Here is a 14,307-nt window from a genome sequence, read left to right as displayed (position 1 = left end):
AAAATTTATTAGACGTAATTCATTTTTTATAGAAAATTTCGTAGTTTGAAGGAAAAACTTGGAGTAAAACATTGCAAAAATGTCTTTAGCGCCACACAAAGTTCACGATGGGCACATTTGTGGTAAAATTTACAAATTTTAAGAAATTCTAATCTATTTTGTGGGAAATATTTTGGGTATAATGTTTTACCCTTTTTTAATGCATTTAACTAACGTACGCCAAAAAATTATTAAATTCAAGGAAACTTTCACAAAACTTAATTATTCCATGAACTAAATTAGAGTTAAAATGGCTTTAGTGCCCTAGAGGGTTCACTGTTTTTTGAGTGTCACAGAACGTATGTTTTTTTTTTAATAAAAAAAAACCAAAAAATCTTCTACGCTTTTTTGAGAGCCATCGTGGTGCGATGGTTAGCTACCCACTTTGCATCATGGTTTCAATACCAGTTTTCATCCAATACCCAAAGGATTTTGTGCGAGGATTTATCCAGTTCAGTATTGCTGGTGATAATTCTGCCTCCTTACCTAAATTAACCTACGCTTTATATTGGGTATTAATTTTGACAAAAATTTCTATAGAAATAAAATTTTGACAAAATTTTCTATTGATATAAAATTTTGACAAAATTTTCTATAGAAATAAAATTTTCAGAAAATTGTCTATAGATTTAAAATTTTGAGAAAATTGTCTATAAAAATAAAATGTTGAAAAAATAATCAAAAAATAATAAAATAATCACAAAATATATGATCGAAAACTTCAAAAAAAAAAAAAAAGAAAAAAATATATATTTGGTTAGGTTAGGTTAAAGTGGCAGCCCTATGAAGATTCAGGCTCACTTAGACTATTCAGTCCATTGTGATATTTTATATTTGGTAGATTTGTGTTAAAATTTTGGTAGATTGTTGTTGGCACGAGTGACAACTCAAAAAAAGTTTATTTGGACCTAGGTTAGGTCAGGTGGCAGCCCAAGCTCACTTAGACTATTCAGTCCATTGTGATACCACATTGGTGAACTTCTCTCTTATCACTGAGTGCTGGCCGATTCCATGATAAGCTCAATGACAAGGGACCTCCTTTTTATAGCCGAGTCCGAGCGGCGTTCCACATTGCAGTGAAACCACTTAGAGAAGCTTTGAAACCCTCAGAAATGTCACCACCACACGCAAAAAAATAATTCTTTCCTCCCAAACGAAATTTTAGACAAACAAAGTTCGTTTCTCATTTGCTTTTCGTTGAAAGGAAGTGTATTTGGAAGAAAAGTGTATACTTTTTGTGATAAACGTTTATTCTTTTCCAGGATGTAAAAACAATTTCATAAAGACAAACTCAAAAAAAAAATTTTTCTGGCTAATTGCATTTTCCCTCACATCTTTCTCACTTCCACGAAATTTTTTAGTTCTTAGCACCTTTTTCTGTAATACAAACAATGTAGAAGAAATTATACGATTTTATAAATTTTAAATTTTTTTTACCTTTCGCCTAGACGGAGAATCGAACCGGGGACCATACAATTTGTAAGCCAACACACTATCCACTGAGCTATGTAGCCGTATTGTCATCAATAGACAATTACTCATATAAGTTATATTTATATAGCATAGCTTGCGGCGCCCACGAGCCGATTAAACAAAGTTTATTTAACAGAAAAATACATTTAGTTGGGCACCGTGGAGCAGTGGTTGCTACGTCCGACTTGCATGCCAAGGGTCGTGGGTTCGATCCCTGCTTCGACCAAAGTTTTTTTTACATATATTCCAGATAGGGTCGGAAGATTCCGAAAAAATGTTCAACATTATATTCTACTATATTAAATTTTTACTATGAACTGTAAAATGTGTCTTATTAAAGACCTAAAGTCAGAAAAGAACAGTGTTTGATATAAACGTAATGGACTGTGTTGTTGGTTCAAAAATAACTTTTTTTTATTGAAAAAATAAAAATTTTGTAACAAGCGAATTTTTTTGGTGATAAAAGTGTATACTTTTCGAAGCAATTCAAAAAACTCTAACAAAAGAAAAACGTTTTCGGTACACGTTTTCCAAACGTTTTTTTCTTTGCGTGCACTACTGAGGTGGGATAATCCACCGCTGAAAAACTTTTTGGTGTTCGGTCGAAGCAGGAATCGAACCCACGACCTTGTATATGCAAGGCGGACATGCTAAGCATTGCACCACGGTGGACCTGAAGAGGATATCAATAAGGATTTTGGTATTGGAAATCAATGACAAAGACGCGGCCTTTCTAAAAGGAAGACAATTTTTAGGGACCTATAAATTAAATAAATAAATAAACATCACAGAACGTATGTTTTTTTTTTTTAATAAAAAACCCAAAAAATCTTCTACGCTTTTTTGAGAGCCATCGTGGTGCGATGGTTAGCTACCCACTTTGCATCATGGTTTCAATACCAGTTTTCATCCAATACCCAAAGGATTTTGAGCGAGGATTTATCCTGTTCAGTATTGCTGGTGATAATTCTGCCTCCTTACCTAAATTAACCTACGCTTTATATTGGATATTAATTTTGGCAAAAATTTCTATAGAAATACAATTTTGACAAAATTTTCTATTGATATAAAATTTTGACAAAATTTTCTATAGAAATAAAATTTTCAGAAAATTGTCTATAGATTTAAAATTTTGAGAAAATTGTCTATAGTTCTAAAATTTTGAGAAAATTGTCTATAAAAATAAAATGTTGAAAAAAATAATAAAAAAAAAATTAAAATAATCATAAAATATATGATCGAAAACTTAAAAAAAAAAGATAATTTGGTAGATTTGTGTTAAAATTTTGGTAGATTATTGTTGGCACGAGTGACAACTCAAAAAAAGTTTACTTGGACCTAGGTTAGGTTAGGTGGCAGCCCAGGCTCACTTAGACTATTCAGTCCATTGTGATACCACATTGGTGAACTTCTCTCTTATCACTGAGTGCTGCCCGATTCCATGTTAAGCTCGGCTCCTTTTTATAGCCGAGCCCGAGCGGCGTTCCACATTGCAGTGAAACCACTTAGAGAAGCTTTGAAACCCTCAGAAATTTCACCACCATTACTGAGGTGGGAAACCGCTGAAAAACTTTGAAAAACGACCTTGTGTATGCAAGGCGGGCATGCTAACCATTGCACCACAGTGGACCTAAAGAGGGTATCAATAGGGATTTTGGTATTGATTCCCAGCCAAAGATGCGGCTTTTCCAAAAGGAAGACAATTTTTAGGGACCTATGTAGCTTTAAATCTATGTTACTCTCAAATTGACAGTGAGTCCTATATGGCACTAAAGCCAATTCAATTGTATTTTACATCATGGAATTATTATGTTTTGAGAAAGTTTTCTTGACATTAATATTTTTTTGTGTGCGTTAGCTAAATGTACTAAACAAGGGTGAAAATTATACAAAAATTAAGCATAAAGATTTAATAGAACCGTATCTGCTATTAAATAGTTCAGAATTTCCTAAAATTTGTAAATTTTACCATTATTGCGGCCATCATGAACTTCGTAGGCACTGAAGACATTTTTAAAATTTTGAACTCCAATTTTTTCCTATAAACTACGAAATTTTATTTAACAAGTGAAGATAAATAATTATGTCTAATACATTTTTTTGAATTTATCCAAAAAATATTTACTTAATTTTGTGAAATTCGCGTGACATCAGCATTTGTTGTTAAAATTTTCTAATATTAACCAAAATTGTCCACCCTGGTGTGTTCACTGTTTTTTTTTTAGTGTAGGATAAATAAATTTAAAATTAGGATACATATCACATTTATGGAATTTTCATTCTCTTTGTGCGATATATTAATAAAATTATTCACATACAAACAAATGTCAGTTTAAAATCAAAATCATAAAGATACTTCAAAGTGAAAAATGTTTCCCTGATTTCAAAAAAAAAACTAACCAAATAACAGGTTGGCTGATAAGTCCCCGGTCTAAGAAAGAAAAACACTTTTTTTTGTCAAAATTCGTTTTTATTATTCAACATAGTTCCCTTCAAGAGCGATACAACGATTATAACGACCTTCCAATTTTTTGATACCATTTTGGTAGTACTTCTTCGGTTTTGCCTCAAAATAGGCCTCAGTTTCGGCGATCACCTCTTCATTGCAGCCAATTTTTTTTCCCTGCGAGCATCCTTTTGAGGTCTGAGAACAAGAAAAAGTCGCTGGGGGCCAGATCTGGAGAATACGGTGGGTGGGGAAGCAATTCGAAGCCCAATTCATGAATTTTTGCCATCGTTCTCAATGACTTGTGGCACGGTGCGTTGTCTTGGTGGAACAACACTTTTTTCTTCTTCATATGGGGCCGTTTTGCCGCGATTTCGAACTTCAAACGCTCCAATTACGCCATATAATAGTCACTGTTGATGGTTTTTCCCTTCTCAAGATAATCGATAAAAATTATTCCATGCGCATCCCAAAAAACAGAGGCCGTTACTTTACCAGCGGACTTTTGAGTATTTCCAAGCTTCGGAGACGGTTCACCGGTTGCTGTCCACTCAGCCGACTGTCGATTGGACTCAGGAGTATAGTGATGGATCCATGTTTCATCCATTGTCACATATCGACGGAAAAACTCGGGTGTATTACGAGTTAACAGCTGCAAACACCGCTCAGAATCATCAACACGTTGTTGTTTTTGGTCAAATGTGAGCACAGAGCTTCCGCATATCCAAATATTGACGAATGATATGACCACCACGTTCCTTTGATATCTTTAAGGCCTCTGCTATATCGATCAACTTCATTTTACGGTCATTCAAAATCATTTTGTGGATTTTTTGATGTTTTCGTCGGTAACCAGCTCTTTCGGGCGTCCACTGCGTTCACCGTCCTCCGTGCTCATTTCACCACGCTTGAATTTTGCATACCAATCAATTATTGTTGATTTCCCTGGGGCAGAGTCCGGAAACTCATTATCACGCCAAGTTTTTGCTTCCACCGTATTTTTCCCTTCAGAAAACAGTATTTTATCGAAATTTCTTTTTTTCCATTTTTTTCACAATAACAAAAGTTGCTTCACAAAAGACGCTCTATCTCACAAACTAATTGACTTACAGACGTCAAATTTTGACACGAATCATTTGAAGGTTGGTACTATATAAAAATAATATGCATTTAATACTAGCGACGCCATCTATGCGTCAGACCGGGGTCTTATCAGCCAACCTGTTATAACGAACAATATTTGTGGTCCATGCTTGTAACGAACAGAACAAAAATATTTTTTTTAACTTAGATGAACAGAAAAATAAAATAAAATTGTACATCAATTTGAATTTAAAAAAATGCTGGATTTTTTTGAAATGTTTGAGAATTTTTTCCGTAAAAATGGCAAAAGACTGATCAATTGATGCATTGTCCATATGCAGCCACTACTTTTTCCAACCTTCGATTCATCTTTTAACTCAGTCCACCCAATTTTCGGTTTCCTCATATGAACGAAATTGATGATCAGCGATGTCATGCGTTGTCGATCGGAAGAAGTTGTAATCAGAAGGAGCAATATCTGGATTGTAAGGCATTCGGGGTAGGACTTTATATCTGAGTGTTACCAAATAAAGTTTTATGAGTATTACAAGATTTTGTCGAACGTTATCGTACTGCAAAATATGTTCCAAATAATGTGGCCAAGCACAGCTTTAATCTAAATACGCTATAAATATGTTTCATATTGGTGGGCACTAAAATGCATTTTTATAAACTTATTTTCTACTGTATGTCTCTAGTATATGGACATTCATACGAAAACTGTAGCTGATATTTTTCAGATCTTTTTTTGTATTTTTTCTCACACTTCGAAAGATGTAATAGTGCAAATAACGCTTATTTTCGTAAGACCAATTGGTCACAATTCAAGAATCAACTTTTCAGAATAAACGCATATAGCTCTTGGAATAATTGAGGTAGTTCCTCAAAATTAAAATTTTTGTTCTACTTGCTGTTAGTACAAGTAAAAACGGAAGAAAAAGTAAAGTTTTTAACATTAGGTTTATTTCGGTAGTGAAAAGGTTAAAATACGAATACGAATTCTGCTCAGCAAAGAAGACATATTTCTCAGATATAAAGTTTTTTCGATAAACATTTCAATGAACTCCTTTTTTCCTTATAACTAAGCGATTCGAATTAAAAATGGGTATCATAACATGAAAGAAAAATTTATTGGACTAAAGTCACCTTGGCTTTAATAATACAGAAAAAATCATTAAAATTAATGAAATTGTCTTTAAACTTCTTGTCTTTTTGCATCTTGACTACAAAGCAAAAAAGTGTTCAAAAATAGGACATGTTTTTTTCAGCACTTTCTACTAGAAGTCGGGTCGGAATTTCAAAATTTATGTTGTCGTTAACACGTTTGTAAAGGACTTTGATAGCGTATGAAGAAGAAAACTCGAAAAAACAAAAAAATTAAATTTTCTTCCTCCTACGCAAAACTCAAAATTAAAAGAGAATTGTGTCTTAAATTTGTCCTTACTTGAATTCTTCGCTTGTTTGGCTCGGTATCAATACCAAAATCATTAGAGTAAAGACAAAATCTTTGGAACGGGGCATGCTTTTTTTTCAGTGTGTGTTACAAACGGAATGATAAATTTATTATACCCCCCATTACCATCCTATGGTTATTATTTGATTACATATTACCATTACCTTTCAAAGCTATCTAAAGATTGAAATTAAAATTAAATATAAATTATTATATTACAATAATAGTGACATTTCTCTCGTTTATTTTTACAGACACCAGCAACAGGAGGAGCAGATTCCTCAAAACTCAATCGCAAAGAGTCCTATAAGGCTCAGCGTAAAAATTACCGACGCGAAAAGAAACGTGTTGCATCGGAATTACTAAATTCATTACAGGATCCAGCTGTGATTGTATTAGCGGATTGGCTAAAGGTAAGTAAAAACACGAATAAAAGCAAATGAAAACCCAAATGATAAATTTATTATCAACGCTAAGCAAATGATGATTTTCTTATTGCATATCTCATGGGGCAAATCAGTATAGCATACCCTTAGGCACAATGCAAAGACAAATACAACAAAAAGATTGAGTGATTTAGCTTTATTGCGAATTACATGAATTATCATTATTGACAATGATGCCAGCTATATTATCTTGTCATTGTTACTCATCACAGTTTTGCTTCAAGTACAAGTCGTTTTAATGGTACCTCATAAATGTATAAATTACAGATAAAATGGATTATATACCCAAGAGGTTATTTGAATTTGTTTTTTTTTATGACATGTTTTTACAACATTTTTCCAAATGAAATTTTAATTGAATTTAAAAGAAAACCAATAATTTTCAATTCAATAAAAATTTGAATTGAAAAATTTGAATCAATTAATTTTTCAACTTTTTTTATCAAAATTGATCATATTGTATAAATTAATTTTTTAATAGGCTTAATCAATTTTCAATTAAAAAATTAATTGGATGATTTAATTTCGTGATTGAAGACAAAACATATGTTATTCTGTGTACGGTTTGTAATTAGATTTTATTTGAGTGAGTCTTTTTTAGAGAATATTGGAAATAAAGTGATTTGAAAAGAACTTTGGTTTCTCTTCCCACCCAAAACAAGTTGTCATTGAGCTAAAAGTAGAATCGGGCAAAACTAAAGAACTCAAAATATTCATTCAAGAAAGCTATTGCCATGAGCGTAAAAAGGCCTCTGGGGCTTAGCACCCCCCAGTAAAATTTCAGCCTCCCCCCACTTCAGAATTTGAAAACCTATTATTATTGTACTTTAGATAGGGGGCTATAGCCCCCTTGCCGAATATTCTCCAGGTACGCTAATAAGCCAAAATATATGCAAATATTTTTTATTGACTGGAACTCGGCACTTTTCTCAAAAGTCGATTCAAAATTAAAAACAAATCGGCCTTTTGCGATTACTAAACACTTGACTTTTGACTTCGCGAACAAAATGACTCTGTACTTATGATTGATATAGAATACCCTTAGTTATGGAGTCCAAAAGACACCTCATCTTAAAAAGAATCACTAAGGCTGAAACTACTACGTAGCGGACTTAAGCAACTTCCCTGGAGATTTCCTTACTTCATGACCGATGTATCTTTCTTCTCCAGATACTACCATGTACTACACCGAAAAAAAAGTTTACTATTGTTTACGAAAAATGAACTAACCCATAGTAAGAATGACCATGATTTGGCGCCAAAGATTTTTTTCATCTAGATAAGTTCATGATTTTCTTATAAATTAGTTCATGTATTGCATCGTATTTTAGTTCATTATTACTATGATGTGGGAAGAATATAGTTAAACTAATTCAAAATATTCCTGCTATCCGGAAAAATTAACAATTTTTTGGGAAACTTGTATTAAGAAATTGGTTTGAAATAAACTGTTTGTCGGTATAATTTTCAAAAAAGTAGAGAAATTGAGGAATCAAAGGTACAACAAGCCTGTATACAACTATGAAATTTTTCGTACAAAACAAGTCAATTTTCTATAACCACCAGTATTTTATTTCAAAAAATTATTATTATATTACACAAAACTATGGCTTATGATATACAATAAAGGCAATATTTTTATTCGTAAGTTGGATGCAGTTACTTGTCGGTAGTTAGTAATTGCTTATTCAAAAGAGTAATATTCTACGTTATTAGGACTAACTAATTAATTTAAATGTCCATGTTTTCTATCCATATGAAAGATATATGCGGCATAAGTTGCTATATTCATTGAATTGTTGTCCAATTTCATCGATTTTGGCTAACTTTTGTTGGGCGGATTTGTCTTATAAGCATCTGAAATTGCAAAGTTATACAAAATATAAGAAAGATATCAATTTTTATCGTACATATTGATTTTTAACTTACGGCTTTCAAGAGTATTTTCTAGAGCCAATAAAGATATCAGTTTAGTTAGCATTAAACAGTAAGAATACTCCAAAAAATTACCATTACAAGGCCTGTCTACCTGCAAGTAAAAATAATTATTTTTAATAAATTGAAATTTTGGTTTTATTAAAAACGGACAAAATACCGTTTATAGAAAAACTTACCACATTGCAAAATCCTTCCAGTAGGTACATTATTAGAATCATATCCATGGACTAATGGGACGTTATTGAAATTATTCTCAGAATATATTTGAAATAAAAAATATTATAAAATTAGACATAATTTCCACTTTTCAGTATAGCATTTAGTATTTAAGGTGTATATTAAGTTCAAGTTTAGAGGCTAAAATCGCAATTTTCATGATAAGGTTTCTTTAATAATCCATTATAAAGAAAATAATCTTTATAAAAAACTTGGTTTGGGCTATTCTCCATCAAGTTATATTTAAATTTGTATCGAAGACGTATAATTTTATACTTTTCTTAGTGATTTATTTTTAATTTAATTTTAAGCGATTTATGCATATTATTTTAAATTAATTTTTAAACATATTCAGTAATTATTGACTTGCGGTATTGAAATGCACTTGCTATATATTTTATAAGTTTATAATTTTAAACTATTAACAGAAATATACAGTTCCTTAATCTGTTATTTGTTTTTTTATCAATAAAAAGCGTTTTTGATTACTCTAACATCACATCATTCACTTCTCAGTTTCTAAAATGTTTCGAATAAATGTATTTTCATTAATAAACACTAAACCGCACGTACAATTTTGCAAAATTAAATCCACGTGTGCACCTCATAAATGCATCAACATAACTGAATGCAACAATAAAACTCAAAGACACAAAGTCATAAGGGATACATACCAGGGATGGAAAATGCAGTACTATAGTACCTTTTTCAATACTTTTTCACCCTGGTCAGTACCGTAGTACCCCCGCGAATGATTTAGTACCTTTTGTGTAGACAATTTTGTGCCGTTTTTTTAATAGAAAATTTTGTCAATATCTTATTACTATAGAAAATGTTGTAAAAATGTTATTTCTATAGAACATTTTATCAAAATTTTATATCTATAGAAAATTTTGTCAATTTTATTTCTATAGAAAAATTTGTCAAAATTTTATTTCTATAGAAAATTTTGTCAAAATTTTATTTCTATAGAATATTTTGTCAAAATTTTATATATTTAGAAAATTTTATCAAAATTTTATATCTATAGAAAATTTTATCAAAATTTTATTTCTATAGAAAATTTTGTCAAAATTTTATTTCGATAGAAAATTTTATCAAAATTTTATATCTATAGAAAATTTTATCAAAATTTTATTTCTATAGAAAATTTTGTCAAAATTTTATATTTATAGAAAATTTTGTCAAAATTTTATTTCTATAGAAAATTGTGTGGCAACGGTAGTCTTTGTAAGCGGATATAAAATTAAAAAAAATATTTAAACAAAATATTATTTTATTTAAAATTCAGTCTAAATGAGCTCTTGACAATAATCTTCCAATGGAATTTTTGTTGAAATTTAGTGAAAAGTACTTTTTCCATCAAGAAAATCCCTTTTTCGTACTTTCTTAAAAATTGTATTTTCCATCCCTGATACATACCGTAAAGAAAAATAACTCCACACACACACACACGATCCCTTTCTGATCTCGCTATTGCAAGAAAACAACTCTCACCACAAAAGATACCAACAACACACAAGGAACATTCCATTGTCTCTAGAATCAAAACAACCAACAACAGCATAAATGACGCAATAACAAACCCAAACAATCATACGAGATATACACAAAATGTCTCTAAAAACTCCCTCACATGATGCACTCACATTTTCCAGTAGCACGTTTATTGATTAGTTGGAATTCTATCTATAAGTTAAGGTAAAATATATACCAAATCTATGAGGAATCTATAAAAAATTATATACACCCGTCAAGGATTATATTAACTACTTTTTATTCTTTATCTAAAATGTTCAATGTGAGGAAAAACACTCCAACTTATAATAAAAAGGGAAATAATCTGTAGGAAGGAATCATACGAATCGGTAATGTCGTTAAGTTAATTTTTACTACAAAATTTTTTTTCCATACAAAATTTTTTCTTAGTAAATTGTCCACATTCCGTAGTAAGATTTTTATATTGTCCATGTATTTTTATAATAGAATCAACGATGCATTAACTACTGTGTTGGAAATTTATTTAAGGAAAAATCCTTCCCATTTCATAGTTAGTGAACTAAAAAACATTTACTGAATTTTTATAAGTTTTCCTTTAGCTAAGTTAATTTTCGTTGTGATTACGAAAAATGAACTATATTACAGTAAATTTGTTGAACTATGTGAAAGTTTAAATGGTCCTTAAATTTACAAGACGCTTTTTTTTCTGTGTACATTCAAGTTTTCAAAAACTTCTAAATAATTGTAATCCATTTACGGTTGCCACTCGTGCCACAAATACTCTACCAAAATTTGAAGAAAATTTACCAAATTAAAAATAAACGTATTTTGAAGTCAAAATTTTATTTCTATAGAAATTTTGTCAAAATTTAATTTCTATACAAAATTGTGTCAAAATTTTATTTCTATAGAAAATTTTGTCAAAATTTTATTTCTAAAGAAAATTTTGTCAAAATGTTTTTTCTATAGAAAATTTTGTCAAAATTGTATTTCTATAGAAAATGTTGTCAAAATTTTATTTCTATAGCAAATTTTGTCAAAATTTTATTTCTATAGAAAATTTTGTCAAATTTTAATTCTATAGAAAATTTTGTCAAAATTTTATTTCTATAGAAAATTTAGTCAAAATTTTATTTCTGTAGAAAGTTTTGTCAAAATTTTATTTCTGTAGAAAATTTTGTCAAAATTTTATTTCTATAGAAAATTTTGTCAAAATTTTATTTCTATAAAAAATTTTTTCAACATTGTATTTCTATAGAAAATTTTGTCAAAATTTTATTTCTATAGAAAGTTTTGTCAAAATTTTATTTCTAAAGAAAATTTTGTCAAAATTTTATTTCTATAGAAAATTTTGTCAAAATTTTATTTCTGTAGCAAATTTTGTCAAAATTTTATTTCTATAGAAAATTTTGTCAAAATTTTATTTCAATAGAAAATTTTGTCAACATTTTATTTCTACAGAAAATTTTTTTAAAAATTTTATTTGTATAGAAAATTTTGTCAACATTGTATTTCTATAGTAATTTTTATCAAAATTTTATTTCTATAGAAAGTTTTGTCAAAATTTTATTTCTATAGAAAATTGTGTCAACATTTTATTTCTATAGAAAATTATGTCAAAATTTTATTTCTATAAAAAATTTTGTCAAAATTTTATTTCTATAAAAAATTTTGTCAAAATTTTGTTAAAATTTGTCACAATTTTATTTCTATAAAAAATTTTGTCAACATTTTATTTCTATAGAACATTTTGTCAACATTTTATTTCTATAGAAAGTTTTGTCAAAATTTTATTTCTATAGAAAGTTTTGTCAAAATTTTATTTCTATAGAAAATTTTGTCAAAATTTTATTTCTATAGAAAATTGTGTCAAAATTTTATTTCTATAGAAAGTTTTGTCAAAATTTTATTTCTATAGAAAATTTTGTCAAAATTTTATTTCTATAGAAAATTTTATCAAAATTTTATATCTATAGAAAATTTTGTCAAAATTTTATTTCTACAGAAAATTTTGTCAAAATTTTATTTCTACAGAAAATTTTGTCAAAATTTTATTTCTATAGAAAATTTTGTCAACATTTTATTTCTATAGAAAATTTTGTCAACATTTTATTTCTATAGAAAATTTTGTCAAAATTTTATTTCTATAGAAAATGTTGTCAAAATTATATTTCTATAGAAAATGTTGTCAAAATTTTATTTCAATAGCAAATTTTGTCAAAATTTTGTTTCTATAGCAAATTTATAGCAAAACAAGATTAAGGTCGTGGTTAAGTTTCCCCAAACACTCACTAGCATCACCTACCGGACTACTTAAAGAGATTTGTATGTCATCTGCATACATAAGCATCTGACTATAGACTATTTCAAGAGGGAAGTCATTGGCGTACATGCAAAATAATACAGGTCCAGTTACAAAAACCCTGTGGTAACTGGTAATGGCAATGAAAAAGTATCTCCGGTGTAAACCGTCTGTAACCGATTGTTAAGATATGAAGTAATAAGAGAGGTAGCAGTTGGTGAGAAATTGAAAAATCTTTGAAGTTTCAGACATAACATTGTGTGATCAACAGTATCGAAAGCCTATTCCTATTCTCCCTATAAGATCCAGAACCTAAAAAAACATTTAAAATATTTTTGAATGATTCCTTCTGGATGTCTTATCAGATTATAAAAAGAATCGTTTGGAGATGCAAAATTACATTAATTCCTTACGTGAGAGGGATTTCACCACTAATGTGATTTAACCCAGGACCTTTTGTATATAAGACGGGCACTGCATCACTGTGGCTTCCTTCTATACGAAGAAAAAGAATTTTCATTCTTTTTTCAAATATGTATTCACTGCTCATACTTTGAAGGAAAAGTTTATTCCGTTGCACTACAAATCAATCATCAGTGTCTTGACTTTATAAATTAACATATGTTGTTATTGAGCAGCGTAACATATGGAACTGAAATTGTATACGATTCAGTTCCATAATTATTTGATTTGTTTATTCTGACCACAATCGAGTTTATTTTCATTTCCAATATCAAAACAAAATAAACGAACAACAATAACAACAACAGAACACTTTCTGTATTATTGCAAAGTCTATAGTCTAGCAATTCATTAACGCGTTTTGATCAAATTGATTGGCATATTTCAGTTGAAAAAAACCAAGTCATTTGGCTAAATACTTATAGCATTTTTTTTTCTTCACACCATAGAATGCTAATCAATGTGCATTTACGAGGGTAGTTTGATCAGTTTGTTTCTCTATTGTGTTAACTCTTAATCCGAGGACAAGAGAATGACAAGGAATCGATGAGTATAGCGCGACACTTCTCTTAATATCATCTCAATAACAGGGGAGCTATTATTGGATATCGGATATCTGGAAATCGGTTGATTTCCGATTAAAGACCAAAGTAACATAGAGTGTAATAGTTTCGATTATCACATTAACGAATAAGTTACTGATGCACGAGCTTTTAGAAAATTCCGTGACTCTCGAAAATTCTTTCTATTCAGGAATCATCTTGTAACTCTCAAAAATGCTCATGGATATCGAAAATAATAGCGTAAGTCGACTTCGACTTTTCGATCTTTTTAACAAAAACTCGTTAAAGGCCTCATTACTGGCATTTCTCATTCTTTTGGAAATGGTGTTCGTTTTTTTTGTACGCTCTTGTTTATCCGCTCTCTCAATTAAAAACTGTTGAAGAAA

At 29.8% G+C, this 14,307-nt stretch overlaps 1 protein-coding gene and 1 long non-coding RNA gene across 10 annotated transcripts in view; one reads left to right on the top strand and one right to left on the bottom strand.

The window, feature by feature from the left end:
* Positions 1 to 14,307, top strand: part of Orp8 (Oxysterol-binding protein-related protein 8) — a 143,266-nt gene that overhangs the window by 80,486 nt on the left and 48,473 nt on the right. For all 9 annotated transcript variants that reach the window (XM_075292358.1, XM_075292350.1, XM_075292351.1 and 6 more), the window contains one exon: positions 6,749 to 6,907. In XM_075292358.1, the coding sequence (XP_075148473.1) occupies positions 6,749 to 6,907 (159 nt within the window). The remainder of the gene's footprint in view (positions 1 to 6,748; positions 6,908 to 14,307) is intronic.
* Positions 8,490 to 8,970, bottom strand: LOC142222305 (uncharacterized). The gene is made up of 2 exons (XR_012718301.1): positions 8,870 to 8,970; positions 8,490 to 8,797 (listed from the first exon to the last, which is right to left on the bottom strand). It is a non-coding gene; the product is annotated as an uncharacterized LOC142222305 (long non-coding RNA).

This window comes from Haematobia irritans, chromosome 1 (genome assembly GCF_050003625.1).
Source record: "Haematobia irritans isolate KBUSLIRL chromosome 1, ASM5000362v1, whole genome shotgun sequence".
Lineage (NCBI taxonomy): Eukaryota > Metazoa > Arthropoda > Insecta > Diptera > Muscidae > Haematobia > Haematobia irritans.
The sequence above is the reverse complement of the archived record's forward strand: the minus strand, read 5'-3'. Positions and strand labels throughout refer to the sequence as shown.